The sequence below is a fragment of the Carcharodon carcharias genome, chromosome 12 (assembly GCF_017639515.1).
Source record: "Carcharodon carcharias isolate sCarCar2 chromosome 12, sCarCar2.pri, whole genome shotgun sequence".
In the NCBI taxonomy this organism is placed as follows: Eukaryota; Metazoa; Chordata; class Chondrichthyes; order Lamniformes; family Lamnidae; genus Carcharodon; species Carcharodon carcharias.
The window spans coordinates 118604583-118623321 of record NC_054478.1 but is presented as its reverse complement, the minus strand read 5'-3'; the positions used below and the strand labels follow the sequence as shown (position 1 = coordinate 118623321).

General features: G+C 46.0%; 1 protein-coding gene across 5 annotated transcripts in view; it reads right to left on the bottom strand.

Moving 5' to 3' along the window:
- Window positions 1-18739, bottom strand: part of iqca1 (IQ motif containing with AAA domain 1) — a 259787-nt gene that overhangs the window by 157775 nt on the left and 83273 nt on the right. For all 5 annotated transcript variants that reach the window (XM_041200968.1, XM_041200969.1, XM_041200967.1 and 2 more), the window contains exon 5: window positions 6595-6666. In XM_041200968.1, the coding sequence (XP_041056902.1) occupies window positions 6595-6666 (72 nt within the window). The remainder of the gene's footprint in view (window positions 1-6594; window positions 6667-18739) is intronic.

The following is an 18739-nucleotide window of genomic DNA, read 5'->3' as shown; positions in this document are numbered from 1 at the left end:
ATTGTTCGGGCCTCTGTTCGAGGAAGAAGCTAAGGGCCCTCAGACCATCCTGGTGGGGGATGGAGGTGTAGAGGGATTGGACGTCCATGGTGAAGAGGAAGCGGTTGGGGCCAGGGAACTGGAAATTGTTGATGTGACGTAAGGTGTCAGAGGAATCACGGATGTAGGTGGGAAGGGACTGGACAAGGGGAGAGAGAAGGGAGTCAAGATAACGAGAAATGAGTTCTGTGGGGCAGGAGCAAGCTGAGACGATCGGTCTACTGGGACAGTCCTGTTTGTGGATTTTGGGTAGGAGATAAAAGCGGGCCGTCCGAGGTTGGGCGACTATCAGGTTGGAAGCTGTGGGAGGGAGATCCCCAGAGGAGATGAGGTCAGTGACAGTCCTGGAAACAATGGCTTGATGTTCAGTGGTGGGGTCATGGTCCAGGGAGAGGTAGGAGGAAGTGTCTGCGAGTTGACGCTCAGCCTCCGCGAGGTAGAGGTCAGTGCGCCAGACAACAACAGCACCACCCTTGTCAGCGGGTTTGATGACAATGTCAGGGTTGGACCTGAGAGAATGGAGTGCAGTAAGTTCAGAGAGAGATAGGTTAGAATGGGTGAGAGGAGCAGAGAAATTGAGACGACTAATGTCGCGCCGACAGTTCTCATTGAAAAGATCGAGAGAAGGTAAGAATCCAGAGGGAGGGGTCCAGGTGGAGGGAGAATATTGGAGATGGGTAAAAGGATCCGTTGAACTGGGAGAGGACTCCTGCCCAAAGAAGTGAGCCTGGAGACGAAGACGGCGGAAGAAGAGTTCAGTATCATGCCGAGCCCGAAATTCATTGAGGTGAGGGCGTAAGGGTATGAAACTAAGTCCTTTGCTGAGTACTGAACGTTCAGCATCGGAGAGGGGAAGGTCAGGGGGTATAGTGAATACACGGCTGGAGTTGGGATTGGAAGAAAGGGTGGGGACGGAGGGACAGGCAGGGGTGGAGGGTCCTAGATGGGTGTTGGTGTCGATGAGTTGCTGGAGCTTGCATTCCTTAGCACTTGAGAGAAAGAGAAAAAGTTTCTTGTTGAGGCGTCGGATGAGCCGAAGGATAAAATGAAACTGGGGGCACGCGCAGCTTTGAAAAAGGGTACGGCGGTGCTGCTGGAGGGAGAGGTCGAGTGTGTTCATATGGCGGCGCATGGCACTGAGTATGGATTTCAGAATGTGACGGGAACAGCAGTCCGAGAAACGTTTTATGTCCCGGAGATACCTGTAATCCTGGGTGGGTTCGAAACATGAGGGGTGGAATTTCAGTTGAAATCCACGTGGGGTAAGTCGGAGACGGAGACAGTCACTGAGAAAGGAGATATGGCTGTGAAAGCGGGTTTTAGTAAACACCTTGTCAAACACCAGGAGGGAAATGGAAAGCAAGGAAGGTGAGCAAGACAACAGAGAGATACGGAAATCTTGTCACAGAGAGGAACAGAACTTCTTCAAGGAGTTAGGCATTTCTTGAAGAGCAGTGGCAGTCAATTAAACACAGAGATAAAAACAAAAAAACTGTGAATGCTGGAAATCCAAAACAAAAACAGAATTACCTGGATAAACTCAGCAGGTCTGGCAGCATCGGCGGAGAAGAGTTGACATTTCGAGTCCTCATGACCCTTCCACAGAACTTGAGTTCGAGTCCAAGAAAGAGTTGAAATATAAGCTGGTTTAAGGTGTGTGTGTGGGGGGGCGGAGAGATGGAGAGAGAGAGAGAGGTGGAGGGGGGTGGTGTGGTTGTAGGGACAAACAAGCAGTGATAGAAGATCATCAAAAGATGTCAACGACAATAGTACAATAGAACACATAGGTGTTAAAGTAAAAGTTGGTGATATTATCTAAACGAATGTGCTAATTAAGAATGGATGGTAGGGCACTCAAGGTATAGCTCTAGTGGGGTTTTTTTTTAAATAATGGAAATAGGTGGGAAAAGGAAAATCTATATAATTTATTGGAAAAAAAAGGAAGGTGGAAACAGAAAGGGGGTGGGGATGGGGGAGGGAGCTCACGACCTAAAGTTGTTGAATTCAATATTCAGTCTGGAAGGCTGTAAGGTGCCTAGTCGGAAGATGAGGTGTTGTTCCTCCAGTTTGCGTTGGGCTTCACTGGAACAATGCAGCAAGCCAAGGACAGACATGTGGGCAAGAGAGCAGGGTGGAGTGTTAAAATGGCAAGCGACAGGGAGGTTTGGGTCAATCTTGCGGACAGACCGCAGGTGTTCTGCAAAGCGGTCGCCCAGTTTACGTTTGGTTTCTCCAATGTAAAGGAGACCACATTGGGAGCAACGAATGCAGTAGACTAAGTCGTCTCAATTTCTCTGCTCCTCTCACCCATTCTAACCTGTCTCTCTCTGAAATTACTGCACTCCATTCTCTCAGGTCCAACCCTGACATTGTCATCAAACCCGCTGACAAGGGTGGTGCTGTTGTTGTCTGGCGCACTGACCTCTACCTCGCGGAGGCTGAGCGTCAACTCGCAGACACTTCCTTCTACCTCTCCCTGTACCATGACCCCACCACTGAACATCAAGCCATTGTTTCCAGGACTGTCACTGACCTCATCTCCTCTGGGGATCTCCCTCCCACAGCTTCCAACCTGATAGTCGCCCAACCTCGGACGGCCCGCTTCTATCTCCTACCCAAAATCCACAAACAGAACTGTCCCGGTAGACCGATCATCTCAGCTTGCTCCTGCCCCACAGAACTCATTTCTCGTTATCTTGACTCCCTTCTCTCTCCCCTTGTCCAGTCCCTTCCCACCTACATCCGTGATTCCTCTGACACCTTACGTCACATCAACAATTTCCAGTTCCCTGGCCCCAACCGCTTCCTCTTCACCATGGTCGTCCAATCCCTCTACACCTCCATCCCCCACCAGGATGGTCTGAGGGCCCTTAGCTTCTTCCTCGAACAGAGGCCCGAACAATCCCCATCCACCACTACTCTCCTCCGTCTGGCTGAACTTGTTCTCACGCTGAACAATTTCTCCTTCAACTCCTCTCACTTCCTCCAAATAAAAGGTGTGGCTATGGGTACCCACATGGGCCCCAGCTATGCCTGTCTCTTTATGGGGTGTGTGGAACATTCCTTGTTCCAGTCCTACTCCAGCCCCCTTCCACAACTCTTTCTCCGGTACATCGATGATTACTTCGGTGCCGCTTCATGCTCTCGTCGGGACTTGGAAAAATTTATTAATTTTGCTTCCAATCTCCACCCCTCCATCATTTTCACGTGGTCCATCTCTGACACTTCCCTTCCCTTCCTTGACCTCTCTGTCTCAATCTCTGGTGATAGACTGTCCACCAATATCCATTACAAACCCACCGACTCCCACAGCTATCTCGACTACAGCTCCTCACACCCCGCTTCCTGTAAGGACTCCATCGCATTCTCTCAGTTCCTTCGCCTCCGTTGCATCTGTTGCGATGATGCTACATTCAAAAACAGTTCCTCTGACATGTCCTCCTTCTTCCTTAGCCGAGGTTTTCCACCCACGGTCGTTGACAGGGCCCTCAACCGTGTCCGGCCCATCTCCCGCGCATCCGCCCTCACGCCTTCTCCTCCCTCCCAGAAACATGATAGGGTCCCCCTTGTCCTCACTTATCACCCCACCAGCCTCCGCATTCAAAGGATCATCCTCCGCCATTTCCGCCAACTCCAGCATGATGCCACCACCAAACACATCTTCCCTTCACCCCCCTTATCGGCATTCCGTAGGGATCGCTCCCTCCGGGACACCCTGGTCCACTCCTCCATCACCCCCTACTCCTCAACACCCTCCTATGGCACCACCCCATGCCCACGCAAAAGATGCAACACCTGCCCCTTCACTTCCTCTCTCCTTACCGTCCAAGGACCCAAACACTCCTTTCAAGTGAAGCAGCATTTCACTTGCATTTCCCCCAACTTAGTCTACTGCATTCGTTGCTCCCAATGTGGTCTCCTCTACATTGGAGAGACCAAACGTAAACTGGGCGATCGCTTTGCAGAACACCTGCGGTCTGTCCGCAAGAATGACCCAAACCTCCCTGTCGCTTGCCATTTTAACACTCCACCCTGCTCTCTTGCCCACATGTCTGTCCTTGGCTTGCTGCATTGTTCCAGTGAAGCCCAACGCAAACTGGAGGAACAACACCTCATCTTCCGACTCGGCACTTTACGGCCTTCCGGACTGAATATTGAATTCAACAACTTTAGGTCGTGAGCTCCCTCCCCCATCCCCACCCCCCTTCTGTTTCCACCTTCCTTTTTTTTCCAATAAATTATAAAGATTTTCCTTTTCCCACCTATTTCCATTATTTAAAAAAAAACCCCCACTAGAGCTATACCTTGAGTGCCCTACCATCCATTCTTAATTAGCACATTCGTTTAGATAATATCACCAACTTTAACTTTAACACCTATGTGTTCTATTGTACTATTGTCGTTGACATCTTTTGATGATCTGCTTCTATCACTGCTTGTTTGTCCCTACAACCACACCACCCCCCTCCACCTCTCTCTCTCTCTATCTCTCCGCCCCCCACACACACACCTTAAACCAGCTTATATTTCAACTCTTTCTTCGACTCGAACTCAAGTTCTGTCGAAGGGTCATGAGGACTCGAAACGTCAACTCTTTTCTTCTCCGCCGATGCTGCCAGACCTGCTGAGTTTTCCAGGTAATTCTGCTTTTGTTTTGGATTTCCAGCATCCACAGTTTTTTTGTTTTTATCTTCTATTGTTGCCCTGGTTGAAGCATGGGTGACATTGTTCCTCTCCTCTGCTAGGCTTTTTGGGTTCCACACAGGTGTCAAAAATTAGGTCTTGTGAGGAGGGCTCCTCCCTGGTATAAACCAGTGTTAGAAAAGCAAAGCAGCAGTGACTTTTAAGGCTATTAGCATTGGATTGCCTCCCATTTCACGGGGCCGTAGTTCTTAATGCAGGAGCTGACATAGGTCAGTGACTGACTGGTGTAGCATCCTCAGCCATCTTTGACATTGCTTCTTCGACATCAGTCGCACTGGTCCCTGGTTATCAGCATCTAAGCGGTCTGAACCTCTGCTGCCATCCATTGTTGTACTCCAGGCCATTGCTGCACGAAGCCCTGTGCCAGCCTTTGCTGGTTCCTCTCCTCCTCTGCCACAGCATCAAAAAGCACTGGATGCATGAGATCATTCTGTCAGCCTGAAGTGAAATGCAGCTGGAAGTCAAGCAAAGATCTGGTCAGCACAGTCTATTTGTGACTTATCCTGACTTAAGGACTGTGGACCAATGGGGAATCCACTGCTTTGCATTGGCCTCACTCTGATTTCCGCCCACCCCATGGTGTAGTATAATGTTCGGGCACATAGAGGGTTAATGTGGGACTGAGTACAGCATCATCCATACAGTGATATAGGAGAACACATGACTGCACCCAGAGGTCAGTCTATTGTTGGAAAGAGCCGTGTGCACAAGCAAGCATGAGACAGGTCCTAGCTTGAACCCTTTACTGTATATATGTATTTATTAACTATAAGAACTATGTGCAAACAGTTAGCCTATTTAAGACTTTGCAGACTTCATTAAGACTGACTGAATAGTATTCAACACCCTACAACAACTGTAGCCACTTTCTTTCTTGACCTGGTCTCTGGTCACCAATTTCTGCTGTCGCAGCTATATTCCTGACACTGACACTGGAACTGCAAGCAATCACCCTGCACCCTCCCTCAGTTACTTTAGACCTTCTCTCAATCACCCTTCCCCTGCCTTTGGTGACCCTTAAGCAACTCACCATCAGCTCAATCAACTGTATGCCCCCAATCGCTTTGACCTGCCCTCGACACTCCCAGCCTCACCACTGACCTGCCCTCTTTATCTTTGATCTCCCCTCTATCATGCTTGATCTGCCAGCAGTAGAGAATGGCCTTCCAGATGTCATCTAACTCCCTCCCTCTGTCCCCCACGACCCTTCTTAGTCCTGCCATGACATGCCCTCCCTTCCATGGACACCATGTCCAGACCTGCCACCAAGCTTAATGCAACAGCTCAACTTCCTCTCTGCACTACAATAAAGTTTCCCATACAAGAAAAGCTGTTCCTACTCACTCAAAATCTGCAAGGAAGACTACTTCGCCTGCTGCACTCCACCTTTATCCAGTTGTGAGTCTGAAGCCATGTGTTTCTCATTTGCTGCCATCTTAATTGCAAAAGTGCCATTTAATTCAGCAAGAATGTGCTCCCATTCATGCACATGCTTATGCATTAAAAATGGGTTGCCACCTTGTGCCATCAGGAAACCCGAGCTACCTCCACTAGCTGCCATAAAAGGTGGGGCAATTGAGATGTCCTCTATTGCAGGCCTCGGAAACCTGCTGCACTGCACAGATCTCGCCCAGCCTGAGTCAGAAGGTCAGGCGAGGTAGAAGTGCTAGATTTCAAGGTAAGTAATTATATGCGGGTTGGCAATCCAACACAATTGACACTCCATTGGAAATGATGGGCCTTAATCTTCTCCCTAGGTTCAATCACTGTATAGTTAATCAGTTGACTAACAATTCATCTAGCCATCAGCCTGACAATGGTTATCTGCCCACTGCATTAATTTGGACTCACCATTTCAAGAAATATCATTTCTTCAGCTCGTTCCTTCTTGGTAATTTTCCTCTGAGCATACCCACGCCAAATCTGAAAAATCAAATGCAGTTATTGCGATCAACTTTTGTGCAGAAAAGGAAAGATTTTTAAGGTGATTTTCTCACATGATAAAAATATAAATCTAATCATATATCTGACTGAGTGTAATCTTTTAAATATTTAAATTCTTGTATTAAAGTTAAATGCAGATTCTAAATAAAACAGAATAAACTATACATAGTAAACTAATTTTATTGTTATACATTAGTGACAGTCTGTCTAAAGAGACAAATGAAGATTCTTGCTGAAAAACATAACTATGATGTATGCTATAGATTTGTTTAACACAAGGTAGTGACAAATAGAATAGTGTTTTAGTGTTGACCCATATTGATTTTATTTATTGCTCATGAATTAAAAGAATTGGGATTTGTGCCAACTTTTCAGGATAATAAAACCAAATATCACAAATTGCATCAGATCAGAGAATACATTAATCTCAACAATATTATTGTTATGTAAATGATGCTGGCAGTTTCTCAAATAGTGTCTCTGAGGCTGCACCTCCATTTTGGTTCTTGCATAGGGGATCGACATTTTTTTTCTCATTCACTGTATAGTTCCTGAAATTACTAGCATGCTCTCCTTTAATACCAAGTATACTGCACACTAGGATGCCATTCTGCTACTTCCTTAGCTCAGAGGTGTCTTGTTCTCTCTTAAAAAGATACAGTTGGGCAGAACCATAAGCTTATAAATCACACTTAGTTCCCAGAGGTTAGTCATCCAGTCCTTGAAGTGCCTTTTCACTTTCCCCTTTGTTCTTTTGATGATGATTTTATGCTACCTAGTTATTCATTCACCAACTAGTGGAAATACATTGGCTGGGATTTTCAGGCCCCGCCTGGCATCAGGATTTTCCGGTCCCGCCAAAAGTCAATGGACTTATTTCTGGCCTGCTGCATCCCCTGCGGCAGGTCTCACCATGGTGGCAACGGAAAATCCTAGCCATTGTCTACCTTGTTGTGTCCTGAACTGTCTAGCACAGTCTCTTAGATGAGCACATCCTGTACATTATGCAAAACATGCTTCCATCCTGAGGTTAATTTTCAAGAAATGAATCTTCAAGCAAGAATGTCACTTCAAAACATATTGCAGTGCCAGGCTCCAAACTACATTTCACTGACACAAAAACAGAATTACCTGGAAAAACTCAGTAGGTCTGGCAGCATCGGCAGAGAAGAAAATAGTTGACGTTTCAAGTCCAAGAAAGAGTTGAAATATAAGCTGTTTTAAGGTGTGTGTGGGGGGGGCGGAGAGATAGAGAGACAAAGAGGTGGAGGGGGGTTGGTGTGGTTGTAGGGACAAACAAGCAGTGATAGAAGCAGATCATCAAAAGATGTCAACGACAATAGTACAATAGAACACATAGGTGTTAAAGTTAAAGTTGGTGATATTATCTAAACGAATGTGCTAATTAAGAATGGATGGTAGGGCACTCAAGGTATAGCTCTAGTGGGGTTTTTTTTTTAAATAATGGAAATAGGTGGGAAAAGGAAAATCTTTATAATTTATTGGGAAAAAAAGGGAAGGGGGAAACAGAAAGGGGGTGGGGATGGGGGAGGGAGCTTACGACCTAAAGTTGTTGAATTCAATATTCAGTCCGGAAGGCTGTAAAGTCCCTAGTTGCTGCCAGACCTGCTGAGTTTTTCCAGGTAATTCTGTTTTTGTTTTGGATTTCCAGCATCCGCAGTTTTTTTGTTTTTTACATTTCACTGAGTTGACTTCACTCAAAAATAAAATGTTCACTCAGTCATACATTCTACCTGGGCTCAGTCAGACATCAATCATTTCCGAATTGGAAAGTTGTGGGATCAAGCCCCAGTGAAGAATCCTGAGTACCTAATCTAGGCTGACACTTCAGTACTGAGAGTGCTGCACTTTGGAGATGCCACCTTTTGGATGGCATTAATGCTGAGGTGGGCATAAAAGCATGACAGGTTTCAGACAAAATCAGGGGGATTTTCCCAGTGTGCTGGCTATATTTATCCATCAAGCAAGAGCACTAAAGAAACAGTTACCTGATCATTTACCTCATTGCTTTTTTTTTAGCCATTTACAGAATGTGGGCTTCGCTGGCTAGGTCAGTATTTTTTGCCCATCCCTAATTGCTCTTGAGAAGGTGGTGGCAAGCTGCCTTCTTGCATCGCTGCAGCCCCTGTTAGTGCTGTTAGGGAGTTTGTTCCAGGATTTTGACCCAGTGGCAGTGAAGGAATGACAATATACTTCCAGGTCCGGAAGGTGAGTGGCTTGGAGTGGAGCTTCCAGGTGGTGGGGTTCCCATGTATCAGCTGCCCTCATCCTTCCAGGTGGCAGCGGTCATGGGTTTGGAAGGTCCTGTCGAAGATGCCTTGGTGAGCTCCTGGAGTGCATCTTGTAGATGTTACACACTGTCGCCACTGTTTGTCAGTGGTCAAGAGAATGGATGTTTGTGGAAGGTGTGCCAATCAAGCGGACTGCTTTGTCCTGGATGATGTCAAGCTTCTTGAATGTTATTGGAGCTGTACTCATCCAGGCAAGTTGGAAGTATACCACTACACTCCTGACTTGTGTCTTATAGGTGGTAGACAGGCTTTGGGGAGTGAGGAGGTGATTTACTTCTTGCCTCTGAACTGCTCTTGTAGCCACAGTATTTATATGGCTAGTCCAGTTCAGTTTCTGGTCAATGGTAATCCCCATGATGTTGATAGTGGGGCATTTATCGATGGTAATGCCATTGAATGTCAAGGGGCGATGGTTAGATTCTCTCTTGGTGGAGATGGCCTTTGTCTGGAACTTGTGTGGAGCTAATGTTACTTGCCACTTGTCACCTGGATATTGTCCAGGTCTTGCTCTGTGTTTGGATATGGACTGCTTCAGTATCTGAGGAGTCACGAATGGCGCTGAACATTCAGTCATCAGCGAACATCCTCATTTCTGACCTTATGATAGAAGGAAGGTCATTGATGAAGCAGCTGAAGGTAGTTGGGCCGAGGACAATACCCTGGGGAACTCCTGCAGTGATGTCCTGGAACTGAGATGATTGACCTCTAACAACCACAACCATCTTCCTTTGCTACTTATGACTCCAAACAGCTGACAGCTTTCCCCCGATTCCCATTGACTCCAGTTTTTCTAGGGCTCCTTGATGCCACACTTGGTCAAGGGCAGTCACTCTCACCTCACCATATTTGGACCATGCTCAAATTGTGCAACTATGTTTTTCATGAAAAACTGTTACATCAGGAACAGCTTGTACTTAATGTTGCAATAACTGTTACAATATTTGAAAAAAAGAGAGGCAGTGCCATGCCAGCAGTCGGAAAAGGAGAACCCGAAGGCTGGATTCAGGATCAAAGCAAAGTAAGGTTGCTGCTGCTGTTTCTGTTCATTTAAAGTGTGACCAGAATTGGCTTCCAATCTTACTTAGAGATGGGAAGGTGTCAAATGGTTGGAAAAACGGCAAGTAAGAACAGAAGAACATGATAAAAAGGGGCAGAAGTAGACCATATGGCCTGTCAAGCCCCCTCCGTCATTCAAGATGATCACAGCTGATCTTGATCTTCAACTCCACTTTCCCGCTCCTCCCCATAACCCTTGATTCCCGGAGAGACCAAAATCCATCCATCTCAGCCTTAAGTAAATTCAATGATGGCAAATTCACAACCCTCTGGGGTAGAGAATTCCAAGAATTCACAAGCCTTTGAGTGAAGAACTTTCTCCTTATCTCAGTACTAAAAGATTGGCCCCTTATCCTGAAACTGTGCCCCCTTGTTCTAGATTCCCCAGACAGGAGAAACTACATCTCATCATCTACCCTTCATAATTTTGGATGTTTCAAAGAGATCACCTCCATTCTTTGAAATTTCAATGAATACAGACACAATTTACTCACCCTCTCATCCCAGGTTCCAATCTAGTGAACCTTTACTGTACTGTCTCCAATGTCAGTATTGCCATCCTTAAATATGGAGACCAAAATAGCACACAACATTAATGGCGTGATATTGCCAAAGCCCTGTACAATTTTAGCAACACTTATTCATCGACTCCAATCCCTTCGCAGTAAAGACCAAAATGTCATTTGCTTTCCTAATTGCTTGCTGTACCTGCTAATGTTTGTGTTCCTTGTACAAGTGCGCAGCCACAGTGATATGATTGGGGTTGGGCTCCTAGCCTGCCTGCCCATGCAAGCAACATGGAGGCACCAATGTGCCACCAAGCCCTTTAGAACTTACCCTCCAAACACCCCAGCACAGACTGCGATTCTGCAACCATTTTACTGGACTGCACAGCAGTTGGACAGAATCTTCACATAGCCTCTGGAATGACTGGCTCCTATCTGGACGAGGGCAGCTCGCTTGTGCTCCATGATGAGGGCAATCTCATAGAGACGCAGCCATGAAACTTTAGATGAATCCGATGCTGTGTCCTTCTTCACCACCTGAGCCCTTCAGGAGCTGCTGCATAGCATCAATGGTCGCAGACGCTGGTGTGATGGGGGCCAGCTCCACCTTAAATGTCCTGAGAGAGCACAGAGAATGTGAGAACTATATGGCGCCTGCCCAATACATTCTAGCAGCAATGACCAGCACCACTGATGAGCAGGCATCAGTAATGTTTCCAGGGAGCATGAGGCCGGACCATGACTGTGGTCTGAAAGCTGCACAGAACACAGGGAAGAGGCCTGGACTGAGACATCTGCTTTTTATCTTGTGCAGAAAGGTTTCACATCCGAGTGACAAGAACACTGCTCATCAGAACAAGGGACCGCAGGCAGGGAGACATTCTTAGGAGTTTATTGACAATAGTCAACAGTATGTACATGTGACCAACACCCATTTTCAGGCTGTGCAACTACTTTTCCTTAACTGCCCTAACCATGCCATTACATCTTGGTGCTCCCTGGGCTCCACAGCGATGGTGGAGGCAGCCTGCTGGCTGCGACAGCCTATCTGTGATAACTTTGCCAGGCATCCTTTGGAGGGCCAAGACTTGGGAGGTCCCCATCCTGCTTTCAGTGTCTGCTGTGCGGCAGTGGCATCCTCCTTGGCCTGTGAAGCTGGAGCTGCAAAGGTCACATGAAGAGTGGATTCAGATGGGCCAGACACTCCTGGAGTCACTTGAGTGGATGACCCTGGGTGTGCACCTGCTGATCCTCCTCCCTATGGGTGCCCTAGGGCCCCTGGCTTACTCCAAGGGGTAGCTGGAGTAAGATTGAGCTGCCCGGTACCCCTCTCACATACACACTGTTGGAGGCCAACTATAGCAGTGATGGAGTTAAGCAGCAGTGCAGGAGCGATATCCTAGACCAAGGTCTCCATGGCGACTGCCATCCTGTCAGTGCCAACTTCAGTGCGTTGCAATGCCTCAGCCTGAAGATGGATGGACTCCTCCATTGTGCCTTGCAATTTGAGGAGTGCAGCAGACATGCCTTCCTGATGTTCCCTAGCTTGCCTTTACAGCTCTAGCAAGTGTGACACGACCAAGTCTAAAGGCTTGTCCTCTGACTCAGTCAGCGGCCTTCCAAATGCCGGGGACCTGGGAAGTCACTGCTGTGAATCAAACTGTGCACTGTGCTCACCAGTATGTGCCTATTCTACAGCTAGGTCCCACCAAGATGTGTGGCTCTGTGCTGGTGGAGGGTGTAGGTGAGCGCTGTGATGGAACTTCAGGAGAGGGTACCTTCAGGTTCCCCTTCTTTAGGTTTCTTCAGGGATTGATTAGATGCCGTGGGTCATGGATTCTGTTGGCTATTTGGCAGATGTACCTGTGAAGCAAGGAGAGATAATTAGTGCAGGGCAGTGGCCTGTGAAAGATGACACATCACTCATGGCATGGCTGTCTGATCGATGTTGCACTGCTGGGTCCTTACTTGGTAGAGCAGCACCGACCTCATCATCAATACAGGACTGGTCCAGATCGTGGCCAGCTACTTGGATGGCTCTGCTTTCAAAATCCATGAGGACCTTGATTTCGGGCATTCCGCCACCGGTCTGCAACCTCTCTCTCTTCCTGTGAGCCAGCTTGTCCTGCATGGATAGAGATGGAGAAAATGTAAGCAGGACGCCTGCAGGGCCAGATGATAAATGTGCCTGACCTGCGCTGGTGATGAGTGGTCCCATGGACGGGCTGAGGGCAATGAAGGTGTGTGTGAGGAAGTGAATGGTGATGTCCCTTGAACTGGCAGTAAGGAAGGGCCCTGTGGATGTGTGCTGGGTTTGTGAGTGTGTTAGTTGAGAGTGATGAAAAGAGTGACTTCCCCTGGCGGAAGCAAGATCATTCATCCTCCTGCAGCATTGGGTGATTGTCCTCTTCTGAAGGGTGTTGGTGCTGACCACCGTTGCCACCGCCTTCCAAGCCAGATTGGTCACAGTTGCCCATCCTGCAGCCAGAGCAGAGATACAGGACATCCCGGCAGGCCTCCACGGCATCCAGCAGTCGCTCGAGGGACCTGTCATTAAACCAGAGGGTTGCAGTCTTTTTTCCTTTGCTGGCCATGTCTCCCAGGCATGCTGGTGAGCTGGTAGCAATGAGCGGTATTACAGGCGGCTGCCTTTTAAACATGGCAGCCGGTGTTATGCAATGGTGGGGTGATGATGTGAGGGTGAATGAGAGCCCGTCCGCCATGGAAACAGCATGTTTCCTGGGAATGCACAAATAATGAGGCTGGTTTGGGACAAAACAGCTTGAAAACCTACCATTGCGGCCGGCAGGTAAAAACATTGTTTTACCCATCCACTACTGCACTTGATGCGAATCTGGGAAAATTCCGCCCTTTATCTAGTTTATCTTCAAAAAACTCTAATATATTTGTCAAACAGGAGTTACTTTTTGTAAAACCCATGTTGACTTGTTCTAAACAGCACCTCCTTCCCTCCTGCACCGAATTTCCACCAACACCAAATTTCCAAGTTAGCACTCGTTCCGCGTCACGTTCTGTGCTCCCAATCTGCGTAGTCGCAACACCTGTCTATTTTCAAAGCTGGCTGGTGACTCACCCAAGTTGCAACTGCTATGTCAGCTTCTTGCTGCAGTGATTACCACACATGCAGGCAGCCACTTTCAATTGATTGACAAAGAACTGCCACTATCAGGGAGTTTCTGTTAAAACTAGGCTTTTTAACTAGCTTGCAGTTTTAAGGTTCTAAATCTGAGTCTGACTGTTAATCTAAACGATAGCTTGAGAACGTGAGAAAAACTTACCAAAGATATCTTACCTGCAACAAATTCCCAAGTTAGCACTTGCTCTTTCTCAACTCCACTCTGTGCTCCCACATTGTGATACCGTTGTTCAAGGAAGTGTGAGTACATTCTTAGCAACTACTAGTTGGTCAGTTTAACATCAGTGTCGGGTAAGGTTTTCAAAACAATAATGGGAAAAAAATTAACAGGAACTTGGAGAGGTTTGAGTAAAACAGGGGAAGCCAGCATGGATTTATAAAAGGCATATTATGCTTGACTAATCTAATTGAATCTTTGAAGTAGCAGAGAAGGTTGATGGAGGAAAGAAAACAATGATTTGCGGTAAATGAAGGTAGCAGGACATATACAAAGGGTAGTTAGCAAAGTATATGGAATCTAAGGCTTTATAAATGGGGGTATTGAATATAAAAGCAGGGAAGTTATAATAGTATTTATAAAGATCTGGTTACGCCACAACTAGAGAATTGCAACCAGTTCTAGGCACCATACTTTCGGAAGGGTTCAGAGAACCTTTTAGAAGGTATAGAACAGATTTACCAGAATAGTTCCGGGGTGAGGGAATTTAGTGTTAAAGTTAGGGTGGAGAAGCTGGGCTTGTCCTCCGTGGAGTAAAGGAGGCCGAGGGGCGATCTGAGAAAGTTGTCAAGGATTATGGCAAGTTTAGATAAGGTAAACTAAGTAAAGCTGATCTCACTGGCTGATGTTACAAGAACTAAGGGACATAGATTTAAGCTTCTTGGCAAAAGATACAGAGGAAATGTGAGAAAGAACTATTCTAGGCAGCAATTTGGAATAACCTGGAACTTGCTGCCTACAGGGGTGGTGGAAGTGGATGTGATTAATGATTTCAAAAGGAAATTGGGCAGATGAGAGAAAAGGAAAAAGCGGGTGAAATGGGATTGCCTGGATTGCTCTACAGAGAGCCAACGTGGCCAAGTAACTTCCTTCTGTGTCATAATGACTTCAAAAATACTTCATTGGCTGTGAAATGCCTTGGCACATCCTGAAATTGTGAAAGGCACTATTTGCAAGATGATCAACAACAGCCTGCTATGATGTGACCTGAAGAGGTGGAGCTCGCAAGAGGCATGGCTCAGTTGGCTGCACACAACTGCATTAGGTAGACCACTGATGGGATGAATACCAGGACCGACAATTTTGCAAATGATGATGATGATGCCAGTCAGAATGAGTGGAGCCTCAAATTTGCCTATCTGGTTGGCTTCCCACAGGTTCAAGGTGTTATAGATTGCACAGATGTGGCACCAGATCAACCAGCTGTATTTCTAAACTGCAAGGGGCTCCACTTCATCAACCTGCAGCTTCTGTGCATTCACAAGAAAAGTTTATGTACTTGTGTTAATTGTAAATTAATTCAGTGTTTAATTGTGGGCATAAACTGGAATTTACCAGTGTTCATATGAGTAGAAGCAGGCTGAAACTGTGGTTGTTGGAATAAAGATGCACGATATGTGTCTCCATAAATAAAAACTTATAAATGTACAAAGGTTCGGTTCAAGTGCTAACATTCACCACTTGGCCAACTGAATTATAGCACCAGATTTACCGGGAGCTGCCATAATGCTTTTATCCTGCACACGACCAAGCTTGCTGACCTCTTTGGCCTGCAAGCAGATTTAAGTTGTAGCAGCTCAGAGACAAAATATATCCCCTTCAAACTTGTTTGATGACACCTATGAAAAACCCAACCAATGAAGCCCAAGAATGGTATAATGAAAACGTTATGATATCCAGATGTGTCACTGAGCAAGAAACATAGACAATAGGAATAGGAGTAGACCATTCAGCCCTTGGAGCCTGCTCCACCATTCATTATGATCATGGCTGATCATCCAACTCAATAGCTTGATACCGCTTTCTCCCCAAATCCTCTGATCCCTTTCGCCCCAAGAGCGATATCTAACTCCTTCTTGAAAACATACAATGTTTTGGCCTCAACTACTTTCTGTGGTAGCCAATTCCACAGGATCACCACTCACTGGGTGAAGAAATTTCTCCTCATCTCAGTCCTAAATGGTCTACCCCGTATCCTCAGACTGTGACCCCTAGTTTTGGACTCCCCACACCATCAGGAACATCCTTCCTGCATCTACCTTGTCTAGTCCTATTAGAATTTTATTGGTTTCTATGAGATCCCCCCTCATTCTTCTGAACTCCAGCAAATATAATCCTAACTGACGCAATCTCTCTTCATATGTCAGTCCCGCCATCCTAGGAATCAGTCTGGTAAACCGTCGCTGCACTCTCTCCATAGCAAGACCATGTTTCCTTAGATAAGGAGACCAAAACTGCACACAATATTCCTGGTGTGGCCTCACCAAGGCCCTGTATAATTGCAGCAAGACATCCCTGTTCCTGTACTAGAATCCTCTCGCTTTGAAGGCCAACATACCATTTGCCATCTTTACCCCCAGCCGCGCCTGTATACTTACCTTCAGCAACTGGTGTACGAGGACACCCAGGTCTTGTTGCACATTCCGCTCTCTCAATTTATAGCCATTCAGATAATAATCTGCCTTCCTGTTTTTGCTACCTCACATTTATCCACATTATACTGCACCTGCCATGCATTTGCCCACTTACTCAGCTTGTCCAAATCACATTCAAACATCTCTACATCCTCCTCACAGCTCACCCTCCCACCCAGCTGTGTCATCTGCAAATTTGGAGATATTACATTTAGTTCCTTCATCTAAATCATTAATATATATGATGAATAACTAGGATCCCAGCACCGATCCCTGCGGTACCCCACTAGTCACTGCCTGCCATTTGGAAAAAGACCCATTTATTCCTACTCTTTGTCTCCTGTCTGCCAACCAGTTTTCTATCCATCTCAATACACTGACCCCAATCACATGCGATTTAATTTTACACACTAATCTCGTGTGGGACTTTGTTGAAAGTCTTCTGAAAGTCCAAATAAACTACATCCACTGCCTCCCCTTCATCAACTCTACTAGTTACATTCTCGAAAAATTCCAGTAGATTTTTCAAGCATGTTTTCCCTTTCTAAAATTCATGCTGACTCTGTCCGATTCTGTCACTGTTTTCCAAGTGTTCAGCTATTAAATCTTTTATAATGGACTCTAGAATTTTGCCCACTACCAACATCAGGCTGACTGGTTTATAATTTCCTGTTTTCTCTCTGCCTCCCTTTTTAAATATAGGGTTACATTACCTACCTCCAACCTGTAAGAACTGTTCCAGAGTCTATAGAATCTTGGAAGATGACCACCAATGCATCCACTATTTATAGAGCTGGATGTAGATTATCAAGTCCCGGGGATTTATCGGCCTTCAATCCCATCAATTACCCCAACACCATTTCCCTACTAATACTGGTTGCTTTCAGTTCCTCCTTCTCACTAAACTCTGTGTTCCCCAACATTTCTGGTATGTTATTTGTACCCTCCTTTGTGAAGACAGAACCAAAGTATGTATTTAGTTGGTCAGCTATTTCTTTGTTCCCCATTATAAGTTCCCCGGTTTCTGACAGTAAGAGACCTACATTTGTCTTCACTAATCTTTTTCTCTTCACATGTCTATAGAAACTTTTACAGTCAATTTTTATGTTCCCCGCAAGCTTACTCTCGTACTCTATTTACTCCTTCTTAATCAATCCCTTAGTCTTCCTTCGCTGAATTCTAAACTGCTCCCAATCCTCAGGTCTTGGTTTTTGCTGGCCAATTTGCATGCCTCTTCCTTCGGTCTAATACTATCTCTAATTTCCCTTGTGAGCCATGATTTGGCCACCTTTCCTATTTTACTTTTGCGTCAGACAGGAATAAACAATTGTTGCAGTTCACCCATGTGCTCTGTGAACATTTGCCATTGCCTATCCACCATCATCCCTTTAAGTAACATTTCCCAATCCATCATTGCCAACTCGCGCCTCATACCATCGTAGTTTCCTTCATTCAGCTTCAGGACCTTAGTCTCAGAACCAACTACGTCACTCTCCATCTTGATGAAGAATTCTATCATATTATAGTCACTCATCCCCAAGATACTTTGCACAACTAGGTTGCCAATTATTCCTTTCTCATTACACAATACCCAGTCTAGGATGGCCTGTTCTCTAGTTGGTTCCTCAACGTAATGGTCCAGAAAACCATCCCATATACACTCCAGGAATTCCTCCTCTACGGTATTGTTACTAATTTGATTTGCCTAATCTATATGCACATTAAAGTCACCCATAATTACAGATGTTCCTTTATTGAATGAGTCTCTAATTTCCTGTTTAATGCCATTCCCAACATTACCACTGCAGTTTGGGGGTCTATATACAATCCCCACTAACATTTTTTTGCCCCTTAGTGTTTCTCAGCTCTACCCAGTGCTCAAGGCATGCTTCAGGTGCCTGGACAGATCACTTAAGCACTCACCTGCAAGGCAGTAAAGTTAGGAGCGTAGCACAATGCAACTGTTGCTGACACCCCAAGCCATATCCAGCCATGCCTTTTTCAAACAGTAAGATGTTTCCTGCCTCCCATTGCTGGGGAAGAGTACCTCATTCTAACCTCGCACTGCCCCAGTTGTACATCATTACTTTGATGGTCCTAAGTCCATCTTAAGTAATTGTTATTTCTATGCCAAACCTCGTAACTCACCCAAATTTTATTTTTTGAATTGGCCTTTTAAATACTTGAGATCGTGTCATGCCGTTCCAGATCACACCTGCCACCTTGCATTTGACACCAAGCTAGAAATAAAATTATAAGTTTCCTGCTTTAAGATGTCACAAATATACTGAACTTATTTCTCGGTTGCTCACACAAAACTGGACCCCTTCCATACCTTCTCTCTCCACTCCCTCCGCAAACCCCTGCCACTTGAAGTTAAGACAGGGCCA